The sequence below is a fragment of the Pipra filicauda genome, unplaced genomic scaffold (genome assembly GCF_003945595.2).
Source record: "Pipra filicauda isolate LSUMZ 115617 unplaced genomic scaffold, ASM394559v2 scaffold128_size5466820_pilon, whole genome shotgun sequence".
Lineage (NCBI taxonomy): Eukaryota > Metazoa > Chordata > Aves > Passeriformes > Pipridae > Pipra > Pipra filicauda.
Genome location: NW_024103751.1, coordinates 4828542 through 4845216, shown reverse-complemented (window position 1 = coordinate 4845216; position 16675 = coordinate 4828542). Strand labels below are relative to the sequence as shown.

Here is a 16675-nt window from a genome sequence, read left to right as displayed (position 1 = left end):
AATCAGCTTGATTTTGTGCAGAGCCGTTTCAGAGCTTTGAAAAAAGCATGGACTGGCTTGTGCTGCATAACTAGGATGAGCTTTATATTCAAGAAGATGAAAAGCACTTTCCTGGCAAGGCAGATAAAGTTTGCTACTAAGCTACAGTGGTGAAGAACTCTATTTTCATAGCTAGCACAGAACTGAAGGCCACCACCCCTTTCACAGATTGCCATCGATCATAAACTAGCTGTGATGTGGACAAGCAAACGTGGAAGTTAAGGTAAAAAAGGTTCTGTCTCTCTATGTTACCAAGGCTGGCAATGCTGCTGAGGTTCTGATGGCTTTGCGTGCATTTATTTTCCAGTTGTGCCAGGGAAGGAATGAAGAATGCTTATGTACTCTCTGAGACAAACTTAAAAGCTCATAATTAGAAAGCAACACAGCTGCCACATGGAGTATCCTGACACTAGCACCAGGTTGTCTGGAAAAGTTTCTTGCTGATAAGACTTTATTTTTTTTTTCCATATGTGGCAGTGGGGGTGGATATTGGGTCACTCCAGTATGTACCACAGTTCTGTAGCCATTTCTGTCTGCTATTCTGAGAGACTCAGTCTGAGACATTAGTCTCTGGCTAATGTCACAGAAAGAATCTACTGGGCTGTTGCATAAGCAGCTAGAGAGTGACAGTGTGTGACTGCCATGGGGAGAAGGAGAAGATAGATGACAGCCACGGGGGAAGGCTGGGGGCTGCTGAGCCATTGCAGAATGGTGTGTTGCACAGCAATTTGGAGAAGGAAGCTGAGAATAGGGTTTTCTTCAGCAAGGCCTGAGGGGTCAAGACTCAGATAGTCACAAAAAAGCAGCAGTACCCCACCTAGCAATTGATAGGAAGCTTTAGGCTTAGCCTTTGAAAATAGGGACTTTGTCGTTGCTGTTGTCCACACAATTTTTCACTTTCCTTCACATTTTCACTGTGTACAGTGTGGCTATTTTGTAATTTGCAAGACAACTTTCAAGATAGGGGACATTTTTACTCATTTATTCAGCGATTCTTTGCAGTGTTAGACTGCCAGTTGTATTCTTATTAGGTGCATGTTATAAAAATCTGTGATTTTATTAATATTATTTATTAAATAATTATTATTTATAAATTATTTATTCATAATAATATTGTTATTGCATTATTATTTATAAAACTATTTATTTTATTAATACTGTCACTGAACACAAGGCTGGAAGAAATCAAGTGAGGTCATCTAGTCCAGCCCTAGAACCTGGAGGCACAATCTGATCTCTCATTGCTTAGTGGTGCTTGTCTAACCTATTCTTACCAGTCTCCAGTGATAGCTTTGGCACCACCCCTAAGGAATCTATCTTAATGGCTACCTGTCCTCAGAGTGCTCTTAGATTATTTTTCTAAAACTGTTCAAAGTAAAAATTACCACCGCTGAATAAAAAGCTTCTAAACTGTTCTCAAAGTGCAAAACTGGAATCTGAGGAATTGAACGAATAACCCAAAAACAAAGGAGGTGGAAAGGGGAAGAAAAAGAATGTTGTAACCAATAGAATAAAAATATGCAGTCTGAGATCAGCAGCTCATTCAGCTTTTAGCCTTTTAACTGTATGCAACTCTGTTTAGCCTTTTCATACTGGGCTGTTTTCAGAAATCTGTGGACAGGCATGGAAATGTGTGGAAGCAAGCCTGTGTCTGGATAGTGGGGAGGAAAAAATCCACCATTCTGGTTGTGACAGAGGAGGCTTAACTGAGAGTAGTGAGAGTTAATTCCAATAAAGAGAAGCAATCTTCAGTCTTGGAGACCTAAAGCAAAAGCAGTTTGGAGCATGTCCATACAGCAGTGACTTGGAGATAAGAAGTCACAGGATGGCTATCCTGAGATAATCAAATTTCCTTTTAAAATGCAGGTGAAAAAGCTCCAGCTAATTGGGAGCGTGGTCGAAGAAAATACAGCTCTTCACATAAATGCAGATATGCTATGTCCAAGGCTGGTAAAACATGCCAGAGGACAGGGAGAACAGTTTCAAATGAGCCTTCTTCTAACAGTAACAATTGTTTGCCTGTCATTCCTATCAGTTCCCTCTGCATTCAACTGCCCTTTTATACTCCTGGAGTATCTACCTAGCTAGCTGTCTGCTTCTAAATGGGCCTCTGACACCTCTGTAAGCCTCAGTGTCCTTCTGCTCTTCAGTCAAGTCCACCGTAACAGAAACATCCACTCTGATCTCGGGAGTGATCCTCAGACACTATCGTGAGGTTGTTAAGTATTTCTACTTGAGTGATCCTGAGACCAAGTGATGATCAAGACAAAAGTTAGCCCTGAATGCTTAAGAATTCTAAGATGAGTAAAGTAGTGATTTTTTTATTCATTATTCAGTGTCCATGCTTTCAAGAATCTTGGCTTCAGCTTTCTTTTAAAATACTGTCCTTTTCCTTTGGAAAATCTCAGTATTAGACTAGTAATGAATGTTATATATCTGCAAGTAGTGATGTATTTTGGGCTACTGACAAAACCGTGAGAAACCAGGGAAATTTGCTGTAAAAATATACCAGGGGCGTTGATATTATTGACTAGCAATGTTGCATTTTCTCCTGCCTGCAGTGTTACATAACCAGAAAAAAAACCATATCTGGAATGACTGAGAAGTCTCAGTTGCAATGAAGACATGATAAAACACTTTCCATAAAATTCTGTTTCTTAATGAACACAGTGCATTCACAAAATAGACATATTTTTGCAAGACTTGTCTGGTATACTTGGTGTTAACATTGCTGGTACCCCATAACTATCTCCCATTTTTTGTTGCTGCTAAATGGAGTTGCTTGCTGATGGAATGCCAAGTTTTGCAGTTAAAAGGAGCCTTGCTAAGTTTTGTATGGAGAAAAACACTCTTGTACTGATGAAATACTATACTTTTAACTTGGGAAAAAGCACCTAGAAAATACTTGCTATGCCATAACACTCTGAAACATACTTTATAACAAAACTATCAAAAGCACAGAATTCTTCCAGCTGGCAAAAGTCTCGGTAAACACATCTCTTTGACAAGGTTTTCTTTTCAGAGTCTGGCATGCATGGGGGAGGGGATCTGCAAAAAGGAAATTTGTGATTCTGTGGTAGAAGGAAAGTCATGAAAGAGGAAGGGTGAGCTAAGGTTACTTGGCTGGATGTCTTGTAACAAATGTCTCCTCAGTGTCACCTTTATAGTGAGAATTACAGTGGGAGATTGATCATTATCTTGGGCAAAAAAAGAGAAGAAGGAAATAAAGAAATATGGAAAAGTCTTCAGATTTTGGAGAATATTATGAAAAAATATTCTACAGATTTTAGTGGACCATAACCTATATGTCCTAGCAGTACAGACAAGCTACTTCTCAAGAAAATCCCTTCTAACCCAAACCATTTTATTATGCTGTGAAAATAGTGTTTCTTAATAAATGTTTACCACATACCTTCACTGTACTTAATTGCTTCCTGTCTGTGTACAGGACTCAGTCCCAAAAGCCATGAAAGCAGAGTTTGCTGTTCTATTCCACAAGTTCATTAGTCTACCCTGTGAAGAAACACAGGCGCATGAGTTCAAAGAACAGCAAAGCTATGAGAGGAAATCAATCCATAAGGGACGAAAATAGGTAAACCCACCTGTTTAACATTGTGAGATGTTAATACTGGTACTCGGGGTAGCAGAGACAAAAAGCGTTTACCTTCACATTGGCACTACAGTTCAAAAGCTTCCTACATGAATGCAACACTCTGGACACACTAGAATTTCGAGTAGAGAAAAGTATACACAATGTCTGGTCATTTTCTATGTAGCAAGAATTGCCATGTGATGATGCAGGGGGGTTTATTGGTTAGAAGAAGAGCTTAGTGTAAAATAATCCCTATCAGAGGGACTTGAGTCAAAAGGCTTTTTACTGGAGGGCGACTATGTTACAAGGCACAATGTTAAAGTCCTTTTCTGATTTTTCATCACACTTTTCAATTCCTAGAAAATGATCAGTCCCTGTGAATAGACACCTCTCCCAATCTATTGTCAAAACTCAGCTCATGCTATCTGTTTAGTGAAAAGCTGCACCTATTCAGTGTGTTGTTTTCAATAACACAGAAACAAAGAACAGCATTACATGAATATCAGCTCAGCCTCACATATTTTCTTTGAGTTTTATCTCCTAGAGTTGTTCAACCTAAATCCATTCTTCCTCTTGTTTTCGCTGTAGTAAGACAAGGAAGCAAGGAAGCACTCTTTGGGTCTCATAGGTTATAACCTCCCTTCTAGACATATTTGCCAGCAACAATCAACATAGGCCAAAAAAAGCCAATGTGATCTTGCTGTAAAGCCACATATTTCATTCAGAGGGATTTAAACTGATGATGATAAGTGGAAAAGCCACGGACACAAAAGTTCCTCTTCTTTACTCTCCTCAGGATCATTTTGCCAAATGTAGAGAGGACCAGCTAAACTATGTCCTAAGAAAAAGGGCCTAGACAAAAGCACGAGACTCAACATACCACTTACATTTTATATACCTGTATTAGGTGTTTGTGCCCAGGTGCTGACAGTGGGGACTGCCAGATGACCTCTGTGGAGAGCAGCCAGGGCTGCCCCTGTGCCATACATGGCCAATTCCAGCACACCCACTGCAGGGCACGGCTATGCCCTGCAGCCAAGGTGGTTGCACCTCTGGGAAAGTGTATTTAAGAAAGGGACAGCCAGCGGGGAATGAGGGGAAAAAATGTGAGAAACAACCTTGTGAGCACCAAGGTCAGAGAAGAGGGATAGGAGGAGGTGCTCCAGTCACTAGAGCAGAGATTCCCCTAGAGCCCATGGTGGCCTGGGGAGGACCCCATGCTAGAGCAGGAGGATGTATAGTGAAGGAACAGCATCCCATAGGGAGTCCAGGTTTTTTTCCTGAAGGAACTGTATCCCATAAGAAGGACACATTTTGGAACAGAGGAAATGTGTGAGGAGGAAGAAGCAGCTGAGAGGAATCATTGCAGACTGATCACAAACTCCCATTCCCCATTCCTGTGCACTGCTCAGGGGCAGGGAGGAAGTGGAGGAGATGGGAACGAAGGAGGAATTTGAGCCTGTGAAGTTGAGGGGCAGATATTATTTTAATTTTTGTCTTTGATCTATTTTAAATGGCAATAAATTACATTATTTTGCCCCAAGATGATTCTGTTTAGCCTATCACGGTAAGTGGTAAGTGATCTCCCCATTCTTACTTCAACCCATAAGAATTTCATCTTATTTTCTCCACCTATTTTGTTGAGGAGAGGGAGTGAGAGAATGGTTGGATGGGTGTCTGACAGCCAGAAAAGGTTGACCCACCACAGTAACTAAAACCAGGATTAAAACCATCTACCTTCCCAAAACAAAGGGAGATATCGTGGAAAATTCCCTTTTCCTCAAGATACAGTGTTAGAGTAAAGCTAAGAAGACATTCCCTCCTCTTTCATTTTCCTCAACAATGAATGTGAAAACATTTCCTTTGTAATTGTAGTGCTGCACTCACATATTAATTTTTACACTCACAAAAGCAGAAAAGTTATGTGGTATTAATGGATCTCTGAATCACATTCTACTATGCCTTCATTCTGAATTTAACTACTTATTTCACAGGTAGGAGGACATGAGTAATGAAACTGGTTTAAAAGGCCTGACATTCACTTTCTGCTTTCTGTGACTACATTCAGGAGCAAAGGTTAGCAATAAACAACCCCTGACTTTGTTAGGTTTCACAAAAAATATATGGAAGAGAAGTTCTGAAAAGAGATTGAGCACTTCTCTCAGGAAGAGACAACCAGAGAGAGGACAAAGGAGGCTATATAATAAAGTCCTCATCTCTTTTTCCCTGTGGAAAAAATCAATACCTCACAAAGATGCAGCTATCTCTACATTTCCTAATTTTTAACACAGGACTGTGGCATAAAAACTTTAATATTTAAGGACATCTTCTTATTCTTTTTTCTTTATTTTTCTCTATGTGGGAACTATGTGAGGCTGCACAGGGGAAGCCTCTATTGCTGCTTTCCTTCTCTAGTTATTTTAGGAGTCCTTTGGAGAAGGCATCAATGTTCATCCCTATGTAGCCATAAGGCATGAACTAGTTTTCTAATAACAGGCTTACTGATTACAGAATTAAAGTTCTAGTTCCTTTCGTTTTCAATCCTCTAATCCTATATCCTCCATATACACAAAAATATGAATGGAATGCCGATGTGCAGCATGTTATTCCTTACATGGAGACAAAGGTAGAATCAAAGGGTAATTGTGTCTGTATTGTGTGTCTCAAATGCTTGGCCTAGGTTCCAAGCAAAAAAAACTTCTCAATATATATACTAATTCACATCAAGTATGAGATGTATTAAAATCCTGGTTTCAATTAATGTCAATGAACTTTTAATGTGAAGAGGAGAAATATTATCACTTTGTCATGAATGGCAAGAAAGAACTCATGCCCTCTCCATTCAAAGGAAATTTCTGAGGTTACAGATCATTGCTATAGAAGTTCTATTCATTTTGATATCTGATTGCTTTAACAGGACATATATATATGTAATTTAATACCTGATGTTATTTTATCTCTTTCTCTTCCTCTCTTTTTTCTCAGAACAAATTATGACATCGACATCTAAAGGAATTTTCCGGCCATTTTTTATTATCTTCATTGTCCTTGGTTGTTTCATGGCATTTATATTAATTTATATCAAACCAACAAATAGCTGGATTTCTGGTCCTATAGAATCAGCCAGTTCAGTTTTGAAAATGAAGAACTTCTTTTCTTCCAAAACTGATAATCTTAATGAAACTACTGTTTTGATCTGGGTTTGGCCATTTGGCCAGACATTCGATTTAACATCCTGCCAAACAATGTTCAATATCCCTGGGTGCCATCTGACTATTGACCGCTCGCTATATAACAGATCCCATGCTGTTCTCATTCATCACAGGGACATTAGCTGGGATCTGACTAATTTACCTCAGCAAGCCAGGCCACCATTCCAGAAGTGGATTTGGATGAACTTGGAGTCTCCAACTCATACTCCACAGAAGAGTGGCATTGAACACCTATTTAACCTGACCCTGACTTATCGGCGTGATTCAGATATTCAGGTGCCTTATGGCTTCATGATGGTTGGTACAAGTTCCTTCACATTTGAAGTACCAAGTAAGGAAAACTTGGTCTGTTGGGTTGTAAGTAACTGGAACCCCGAGCACGCTCGAGTCAAGTATTATAATGAGCTTAGCAAATACATTGAAATCCATACCTACGGACAAGCCTTTGGAGACTACGTCAATGACAAAAACTTGATTCCAACTATCTCCACTTGCAAATTCTACCTTTCCTTTGAAAATTCAATCCACAAAGATTACATTACTGAGAAACTTTACAATGCTCTTCTGGCTGGATCAGTACCAGTTGTACTGGGCCCTTCCAGAGAAAATTATGAGAATTACATTCCAGCAGACTCTTTCATACACGTGGAAGATTTTCTCTCCCCCAGAGAGCTGGCAGAATATCTTTTGATGCTCGACAAAAATAACAAGATGTACCTTAGTTATTTCAACTGGAAGAAGGATTTTTCGGTGCATCTTCCTAGGTTCTGGGAATCACATGCATGTCTTGCTTGTGATCATGTGAAAAGACACCAGGAGTACAAGTCCATTGGAAATTTAGAAAAATGGTTTTGGAATTAATTTGTGTGTGTGTGTGTGTGTGTGTGTGTGTGTGTGTGTGCACTTTTTTGAAGAAGCCAGAAGGAACTTCAGTCCAAGTGGAGAGGAAAGGAAAAGAGAAAAAAAAGGAAGGAAAAGAGAATATTTTGTCATGGTTTATCAGCTGTTCCCTCTTGGCTATCCTATTTATATTTTGTAAGAGATTTTAAAAGATCAGCAACAGTAGTCATCAATACTTAGTTTCAAATCATAATAGACATACTAATTATGTGCACTGAAGAATATTTGATTGTTTATTGTGAATTTAAAACAAAATTTCCCACATTTTCTGTGAAATATGTCCCAGTCTTACACCCCAAGTAGTAATTTTTAACAATTGTTTTTTATTTTTAACATTACATTTGCTGTTTAACTATTTGGAAAATGAGGAAACAATTTTTAAATACCGGAGAAAACTTTAGGAACATAATTTGCTGTTCCAGTCTAAAATGTGTGTAATATATCAAAAGACAGTAAAGTTTCATATGTTCATTTTACATTTTAAGAGCACAGTAAAGTACAATACCTAGCATTACTGAAGTGTCATTAATTGCCCCCCTTTTTAAGAGTAATGAACTATAGTTTTTTAAAGGTATTAGAATAGTAGACAGTTTTGGTTTCTAAAAATAAGATGTTTCCTAACAAATAGTCCCATTAAGTTGCTTGAAGAATATATCTGTTCTTACCCCCGAAGAAACAATAAGTCAGACACAGAGAAAATGACCAATCTTAGAGACCAAAGCCCAGATTCATCCAATTTTTGTTTTCAAATGCAGCATGCCCTTAAGCCCCATTGTGTCTCAAGTATTATTAATATGAACCAGGGCTCTAAGTGGTGTTACACCAATACAGAGATAAATGGATTTTAATAAAGGTATTTGATTACATCAGCCTCATGAACTGAATTCAGCTGGTAATAATGGATTTTTGAAATAGCTTGCTGAGAAATTTTAGGAATTTCTCTCATATAGTTTCTTGAATAATAGTGAATTTTTCCCCAATTCTGTAAAGACATGTTGAACTTTAATTGTAGCGGAAAATGTGATGTTATGACTCATGAAAGGGGGATAAAATGACTAAACAGTTAATTTTCTGAAAGAAATATGTTCAAATTCAGTAAATAAGCTATCAGGTTGACATATTCAACCTTTCAACTTACTAGGTTAATGAATTTTGGGGTCTGAGAATATTTTATATGAAAAAATGCACTATTCAGAGCAGCAGTTTGCTATCAATATTTGATAATATGAGTAGGTTCTTAAGTACTAAATTTGCTCTAATAGCAAATACGAAATTGTGATTATTGTCCTGATTGTTTAAAATGTCTGCTTTTAATGTGTCACTTGATTTTAATCCTTCTTTATTTCAGCTAAGACATGAATATATGATTGCCATATATATTTATACGTACAAGGTTGGTTTAATGACATAAATGTATGGATATGTTTTGGTATCAAATGAAAGCCAGTTAGCTTGGATTTTCAGGTCAAAGTGCTACAGATCACACCTTCTACTAGAAAAAAAGAAAAAAGTTCAACTGGAAAAGCTTCAGCTTATGAGATGTATAAGAACCTGATCAAGCACAGTAGTTAATCAAATACCTAAGATTAAACTTGCAGACAGCAACATTGCTGAAGTAAGAAAATAAGGGATACAAAATTATAAATATTTGGCAAAAGGTAAGGTGACTTGTCAGATTTATTTTTTCACTCCAGGTTGGAATAAAAACACAGAAGGCTGTAAGAGTAATGTAATTAAATTTCTAAAACTCAAAACCCCATGGAAAAATGATAGAATCACTTCTCTCCCTATGGCTTCAAAAGCTGTATTCTAATCCAGATATTTACTTACACTATTTATTGCTTTCTTTAAAAGCTAGTTTTCAGTAGGATGTCAATCACCAGTATTCCAGAATGAAAAAAGATGAGCTTACACTGAAAATTAATGCAATACAACGAAACTGAATCTTCTAAAAATGAAGTGTTGACATGGATGTAATGTGAGTAATATTTTATCATTTCAAAGGCAAGTGGCTATAGCTCACAGTCTATCCTAGACAAAATCATAGCGTTTTGTTTTGGGGAGGACTGAAAAATTCTGTCACTGAACATACCACTGGTTTGGCTCAATAACCTGATTCCCTCAGTGCTGGGATTTGGAAGTTCTTTGCACTGATCTCACTGGAAGGTGAATGTGCACAATCCTTAATTTCATTTTTCATTTCAGATCATGGGAGTTATGCTGTGTAAGTCCTTAGGTCAAATCAGATTGGTTTCTTGGCAGCAAGTTCAGCTGATAAGTTCTTATAATAATAACAAGCAAGTAAAATAAGATACATGACTCGTTGCTACAAATATGGATTAGTGTATACACAGGAAAGTTTTGAAATATACACTGAGTTTTAACACTGTAAGTAATGTCTTTACCTCTCTAAGCACAGGATCCAGTCAGTATGGTTAATCTTCGGCTGAATTTCAAGAAGTGTGAAAGTCTTTTGATGGAACTGGAAAGAGAGTTGTTCTCTTCACAGAAACACCACACAAAGCTTGTATACATTGCATTCAGGACACACTGCTAAAATTGTTTCAAGGATTAATGAGACAGGAGAGACATCTAATCCAGAATTATGGAGAAGAATCATGACCAAATTCTAAAAAATATAAATGATCCTAATGCCTCACTGACATCTTGAAGAGTGTGGGCTAAAACATAAGTGAGACAGCTGTTTTATGAAGATTTTAAGGTGATCTGCAGGTATCAAGCCTTAATCAGTTCTGGATATAAAGAACTTTGCTGACAGAAGACAAAACATTATCAGGCATGTCCAGCCCATGTGGTAAATGATGTGAAGCAATGGATGTAAAACATCTGTACTCCATGCATGCATGCATAAAGGCTGTCTACCTAGACCTACATGCTTAATTCACTCAAGATTGTTTCCAGTCCGTATATGACATTCAGCATTGTGAGGTCTGTTCTTCTGCAGTGAGCTACTCTACAGGAACAGCTAGCATAAATAGACTCAAATAGCAAATCCCTGTGAAGGAGAATGAGCAAAATCAACTAATTATGGCAGGCTAAATTATATGGAATTAGACACATAGTAGAGAACAAGACATTATGCTTTGATACTATTGGCAAAAGAAGATACTTGTACCAGAAAAGAGAACTAGAAGATAAGAAATCACACCAGTACTATTTTCTCAACAATTTTGTTTCAGTCATTCAGTTTATTTTACTTGCCAGCCCACAATAATCTTGCATATGCACTTGTCTCAAGTTAACTAGGCAGCCACTGAAGACAGAAAGTAATCACTAATTTTCTTTTGCAATGGCTTATTTTGGATGGTTTTAGGGTCTCTGTTGTGCACTGAGTTATCACTGCTACTGCCTTTCTCAGTGTGAAAAATAAGACTTAAATACTAACTGCAGATGCATTGCTACCCCACTAAATGTGAATAGATATCAGACAAAACTGGCAGCAGATCCTTTTAAAGCAGACTTTTCATGTCATTTCAGACACTCAGTGACCAAAGCAACTCTTGCTCAGTATGAGGTCCCCATTTCTTAGTGAATCCTGTTGACAATTCCTTTGAATGCCTCTTTCTATATGAGATGGCTTTCCTCGCAATGACCGAGGCTCACGGAATGTGTGAGACATCCAGCAATATATTTGTCTTTTAAGGAACAGATGAAGTAAAAGTTGGACTGAGAAAGTAGGAATGTAGAGTTCATACAGGCTGAGCAAGACGTGGGAAATTGACACTACTGAGCATAGTAAACAACTATTTACTCTGTCTAGCTGCCCATATTTTTTTCACAAAATAGGCTTTAAAAAACACTAATTTTCTCCCATCTCTAATCAAGGAAGATCCAGTTAAACAACCAATGACTCTTCCTGATTATTGGAGAATGGGACTCCTGTTGCCCTTGTATTATCTTTTTCATTAGACAGAAAATAACTTTCGGGTGCAGAGTGAAGTCTGTCAGTAAATTAATCATACTTCTTATCTAGATTCAGGAGTCTCTATTCTTCTTTCCTTTTTTGATTTTGAAGTCCTCATGCAGCAATACTGTCTGGACTTTAATCAAGAAAGACCTTAAGCACATGCAGATGACCATGAGACTTAAAAATTTTAAGAACATCTTAAATGCTTTAATGCATTGAGGCTTTTATTGCCTTTAGGAATTGTTCAAAAGAGTGCAATCTATAGTCAACAGAGAGCAATTTGTGTGACTTCTTCTGCATCATGTGCATCCATCCAGTGAGTAGACTGACTATTCCACACTGAATACTGTTTGGTTTGATTCTGGCTTAGTGTCTATACAATAAACCTTGGCCCTACTCTTCTGCTTCAGCAATACTATATGTGCCACCACCGCCTCATGCCACCCCCTCAGCACAGCACTCCGGCCCTACAGCCTGCCCGTGCTATGCAAGGTGACTGAACTTCCATGGGACATAAGGTGAGAGTAGCTGAGGCTTGCTGAGATAGTATTTTGAGGACTGTCCCAGGAAGAAAGCATAAAACCTGGTCATGTGTGGACCCTTTTAACCTGGATTGTGTCAATCATAACGATATCTGATTTTCCTTTTGGAGGAAAGTATTTGGTTCAGTCTAGGTGAGACTGAATAATCATTGTGTGTGCAAAGGGGGAAAAAGGGGTGCCTTTGACCTATTTAAAACTAATGAAAACTGAAAGTTAATCAGATTTTGACCAATTCCTTGGTCAAAATTAGTACTTTGTTGAGAAGAGAGTCTAGGGGAAGTTGTATGTCTGCCAGCTGGTGGACTTTTTCATTAATTTTGCTGACAGTTCTGTTTTTGCTTTTTGTTTGTTTTTAACGGAAGTGATTTTTAAATGTTAGAAATCAATCAATATGATTTATACAATATGATTTATAGCTATTTCAGCTTTATCTTTTACTCCTTGCTTGGACAAATCTTCCACCAGAGTTAGCAGATGATTTGGGAGATTCCTGTGCTAGTAACAAAGGACTGCGCCAAGGGTGGAAGGGCTTGGGTAAAAAAACCCATCTTATTCATGGATATTTCCCTTCTAATATTTGAATAACTAGCCAATTCTACCTTCAGACAACTGGTGTAAAATGCAGACTGCTTAGATATGTTCATAAAAGGAACAGAAATTCCAATAAATTGATTAAACAAACCATGCATTATTAATTTTAATTCATGGTACAATGGCCACAGAATTATACAGATGATAAAACCATAGAGTTATGAGAAATAACTAGGCCTACAGACATCACCCTGCAGTTTTCATACTGGAATAAGTCAGTTAATTACTCTATTGCAAACCTAATGAATTGGTAATCTTCTATGTCACCACAGTCTCTACACAATTAACCAAAACCAATGGTCTTTGTGCAGTGAATAGTTCAGAGATTCACTCATGTGGGGGTTTAGACATCCAGTCGTGAGCCTTTCACCTTCAGGTTAACAGCCCGAATTATGGTACAAACCACTCTTTGGCAACCTCTAGTAGATAATTCAGTGGTCTCAGGTTTTTCATTCCTGCTTTCAGCCAAGGAGGCAAAGAACTGACCTGGGACTCACCTGACAACTTCTGTGTACCAGTCTGTACAAATGAAGTATTGATACATGAGGGAACTCTTCATTAACAATCCTAAGCAAATTATTAGTAGGAAAATAATTTAATCCTTGCAAATTGGCAGCAAAAGCAATTGTTTTTTATTCTTTATTATTATTATTATTCTTTATTATTATTCTTTATTATTATCATTTAGTCTGTTTGGATCCAGATACAGAGACATACTTGATAGCAAAATTTGAAAGGTATATGGTAAACCAACTCTTATATATATATATTTATATATATATATATAAATTTGGGATAAATTTCCTTTAGAACCTTGAAACTGTAAATAAACATTTTAGCAGTCACAAGGTGAAAAATGTTCCCATCAATCCTTCTCTTTATAATACGATAAGAAAAGCCAGTCTGATATATGTGGTTTCACAAATAAATTAACTGCAAAATCTACATTTTCTTTGACACTTTGTAATGCACATATTATAAGAGCTGAGATTAAAAAGTTTGGAAAGTTAACTCCCTTGGTGCAATTTAATGTTTTAAAGATTCAGTGGATATACTGAAGAGAAGCAAGTAAGAAGCTTTTCAATCTATACAAAATCCTAATGTGCCAAACTCTTTCCAGTGAATGAAAAAAACAGTTAAATATACTGACTTTGTATTAGGATTTGCAAAATCTCTATTAACGCACTGTAATTTTGCACTATTTTGTAAGAAAAGGAAAAAAAAAGGAAAAAGAAAAAAGAAACTGAAAAAGAAACAGAAAAAAAGTCTAAAAATAGATGCCAAATGGATAGTTTGTAAAATACTATTTTTCTGATATAAGGTGTCATCACATTGTGAATCTCACTGTGTTATTGTAAACTGTGAAAAATTTGATGTTCCGTTGTGACACAGCCTACCAAGGGCCATTTCTAACACAGATTAGTCACCTGAACTTGTTTATATGAAGCATATTCATAAATCTGAGATCACTTTTATACTTATTTTTTGTAGACTATTTTTCCACATTTGCAACACAACTGTTATTTTATATCAAACATTGATTTTGCTTTAATATATTATTTGAATAGGTGGGTGGGTGTCTTAAATGTGCCAGATATTCAAAACTGTAACAGATAATTCAGAAACTATTCTTTGCCAAACTGTAGTGCTACTAAAATCAATGATGTTTTGTTGAAAAACAGGCACACTGTCAATAACGATAGTTTCTACCCCATGATAATGATGAAAATGTTACATTTCTTAGGATAAATTCCTGGTAGTTATGAGCTGCATTTCCCTGCTGTCTTTGTGTATGTTGGGAAAACAAAACTGTGTGCCATAGCTGAACATCACAGATATTCAGCCACTCACATAGTGTGCCATGGATTTGACTTCTGAAACACATTGATGAGAATTAAGAGAAATAACCAAGCTGCTTGTCCTGATTGAAACTCCCTTTCTGTGGTGAATCACATGAAAATGGGATGGTTGTCAACGTGAGACTCGTATGATCTCAGTAGAGATAGTAAGTTTTGTACATAGAAACATGGGGACTTCAATTATTCTCTTAGTGCAAGATCAGGACCAAAGTCCCTTTCTTGTACGTTTGAACTTACATAACATTCAGTGGGATCTGATATGAACCTTTTCTTCATGTTCTCAGCTAATGATATTCCGTATACTGACAACTTCATCTTTTATATGTTTTATGTAGTACTTATAATGCATAAATTCATGTGCAAGAAATAGCAACCATGGAAAATTTAATTTTAATAAAAATAATGAAAACCATTCTTAACTGTAGGCACATTTTAAGATGCCATGTTAGAAGGAGATCTTGAAAAAAAATGTATTTTTTATTTATTAGTGACTGTATATTTTGCCCATGATCTAGACATTTTATAACAGGCAGTCTACCAAAAAATGGTTATTTGTTCCCTTTGAACACTACCATCACCCTGAGATGCATCTGAAAAACGTAGATGTCAGCCACTGATGTTTTTTGGTATTTTTTTAATTTGATGTTGTTGTCGAACTGTCTTCTGATTATCTATAGCTATATTCAGAGTTTTCAACATAATTTAACTCACTTCGAAGATACCTACTGAATGGAACTTCAGGTAACTGTAACTATTTCAAGAACTTTCACCATTTATGTGAAATTAATATTTCAGAACACTGATTCCAAGATGGTTAACAAGCAGCTCATTGACTCTTACTTATTGAGCACTGGAATTCTCCCCAAAGGATAAACACTGAATCATGTAAATAATAGTGCTCTATATAAGCCTAACAAATTACTGTAATAAGTATATTTAAAATAAAAAGAGAACATTCCAAGTGTACTATAGCCTTTGATCATTATTTTATCGGTCTGATGTCATCCTTTTTATTCTTGCAGTAGGTCTCATCAAGAGTCTCGTCTGAAGATTGTTGCTAGTCATAACCATGACTTCTGGCAGAGATCTCATGAACAGAATTTTTATTCTTTTTAAGCTGTTACACATGAAATTTCTGTAAGTGTTCAGGGTCAGACAGAATTCATATGGACTGTCGTATGAATTTGCTATGTACAGGGGGTAGCACATCTGAAGCAGCATGGTCCTACAATTGATGTTACTTTGTCTTGGTTTTAGCAACGTAATTATGTAGCACTCCTTGAGCAATCATTTGATTTTCTGAATTAATAAGATATTTTTTCCTGGAAAGGGGGGCGTATTACGTTTATGTAATTTTACCAAAAAGAAATTATCTTTAAAAGTTTTCTGAACATGATCATTTATATGATCATGTCACTGCTTTATATACTGTACAAATAATCTACATTTGCAGAGATTAACTGTATCTAAAATAGCAAATGATTAACACAGTGGTGTCAGTCTTATTTTAAATACATATGCAAAAAATTGAAATTTCCAGCTGCAATGGAAACAACTGTAATAAATAATTCAGTATTCCAAGTAGAAAAGATCATTTGGTCCCAACAATTGCAGTTTATCCAAGACAGATAATTATGTCTGGCTACTGTGCAGCTTGAAAAATACGCTATGGGTCTTAAAAAAAGTTTTTCTATCAGGCAGGCAAATTTACATTCCTCCTGATCTAATAAACCTCTGCTAATTTGGATACATTCTTTAAAACATTATTTAATTTTTGCCATTTACTCAAAGCAAACTTATCACCTTGAACTCATCTTCAACAACTACAGAGACAGACCAATTTTTCCATAGTACGTGCTGCTGAAGTCCCTTCCACATTTTGTTGACACACACTCCCCCCCTCCTTTTCTCATTCTTACATTCGAATTCCACATAAAAAATTCAATCTAGGACAGAACATACAATTTTCTGTCTTTCAAACAGAACTTTTTTTCTTAAATTAACCATTTCTT

At 36.7% G+C, this 16675-nt stretch overlaps 1 protein-coding gene across 4 annotated transcripts in view; it reads left to right on the top strand.

The window, feature by feature from the left end:
* The window catches only part of FUT9 (fucosyltransferase 9), a 104976-nt gene extending 89347 nt beyond the window's left edge, over positions 1-15629 (top strand). For 3 of the 4 annotated variants that reach the window (XM_027724747.2, XM_027724745.2, XM_027724746.2), the window contains exon 2: positions 6617-15629. In XM_027724747.2, coding sequence (XP_027580548.1) covers positions 6625-7704 — 1080 coding nt within the window. In that variant the 5' untranslated portion in view covers positions 6617-6624 and the 3' untranslated portion in view covers positions 7705-15629. Of the gene's footprint in view, positions 1-4612; positions 5708-6616 lie in introns of those variants that run through there. The other variant, XM_039390866.1, reaches the window with a different exon arrangement.
* Positions 15630-16675: the final 1046 nt, after the last annotated feature.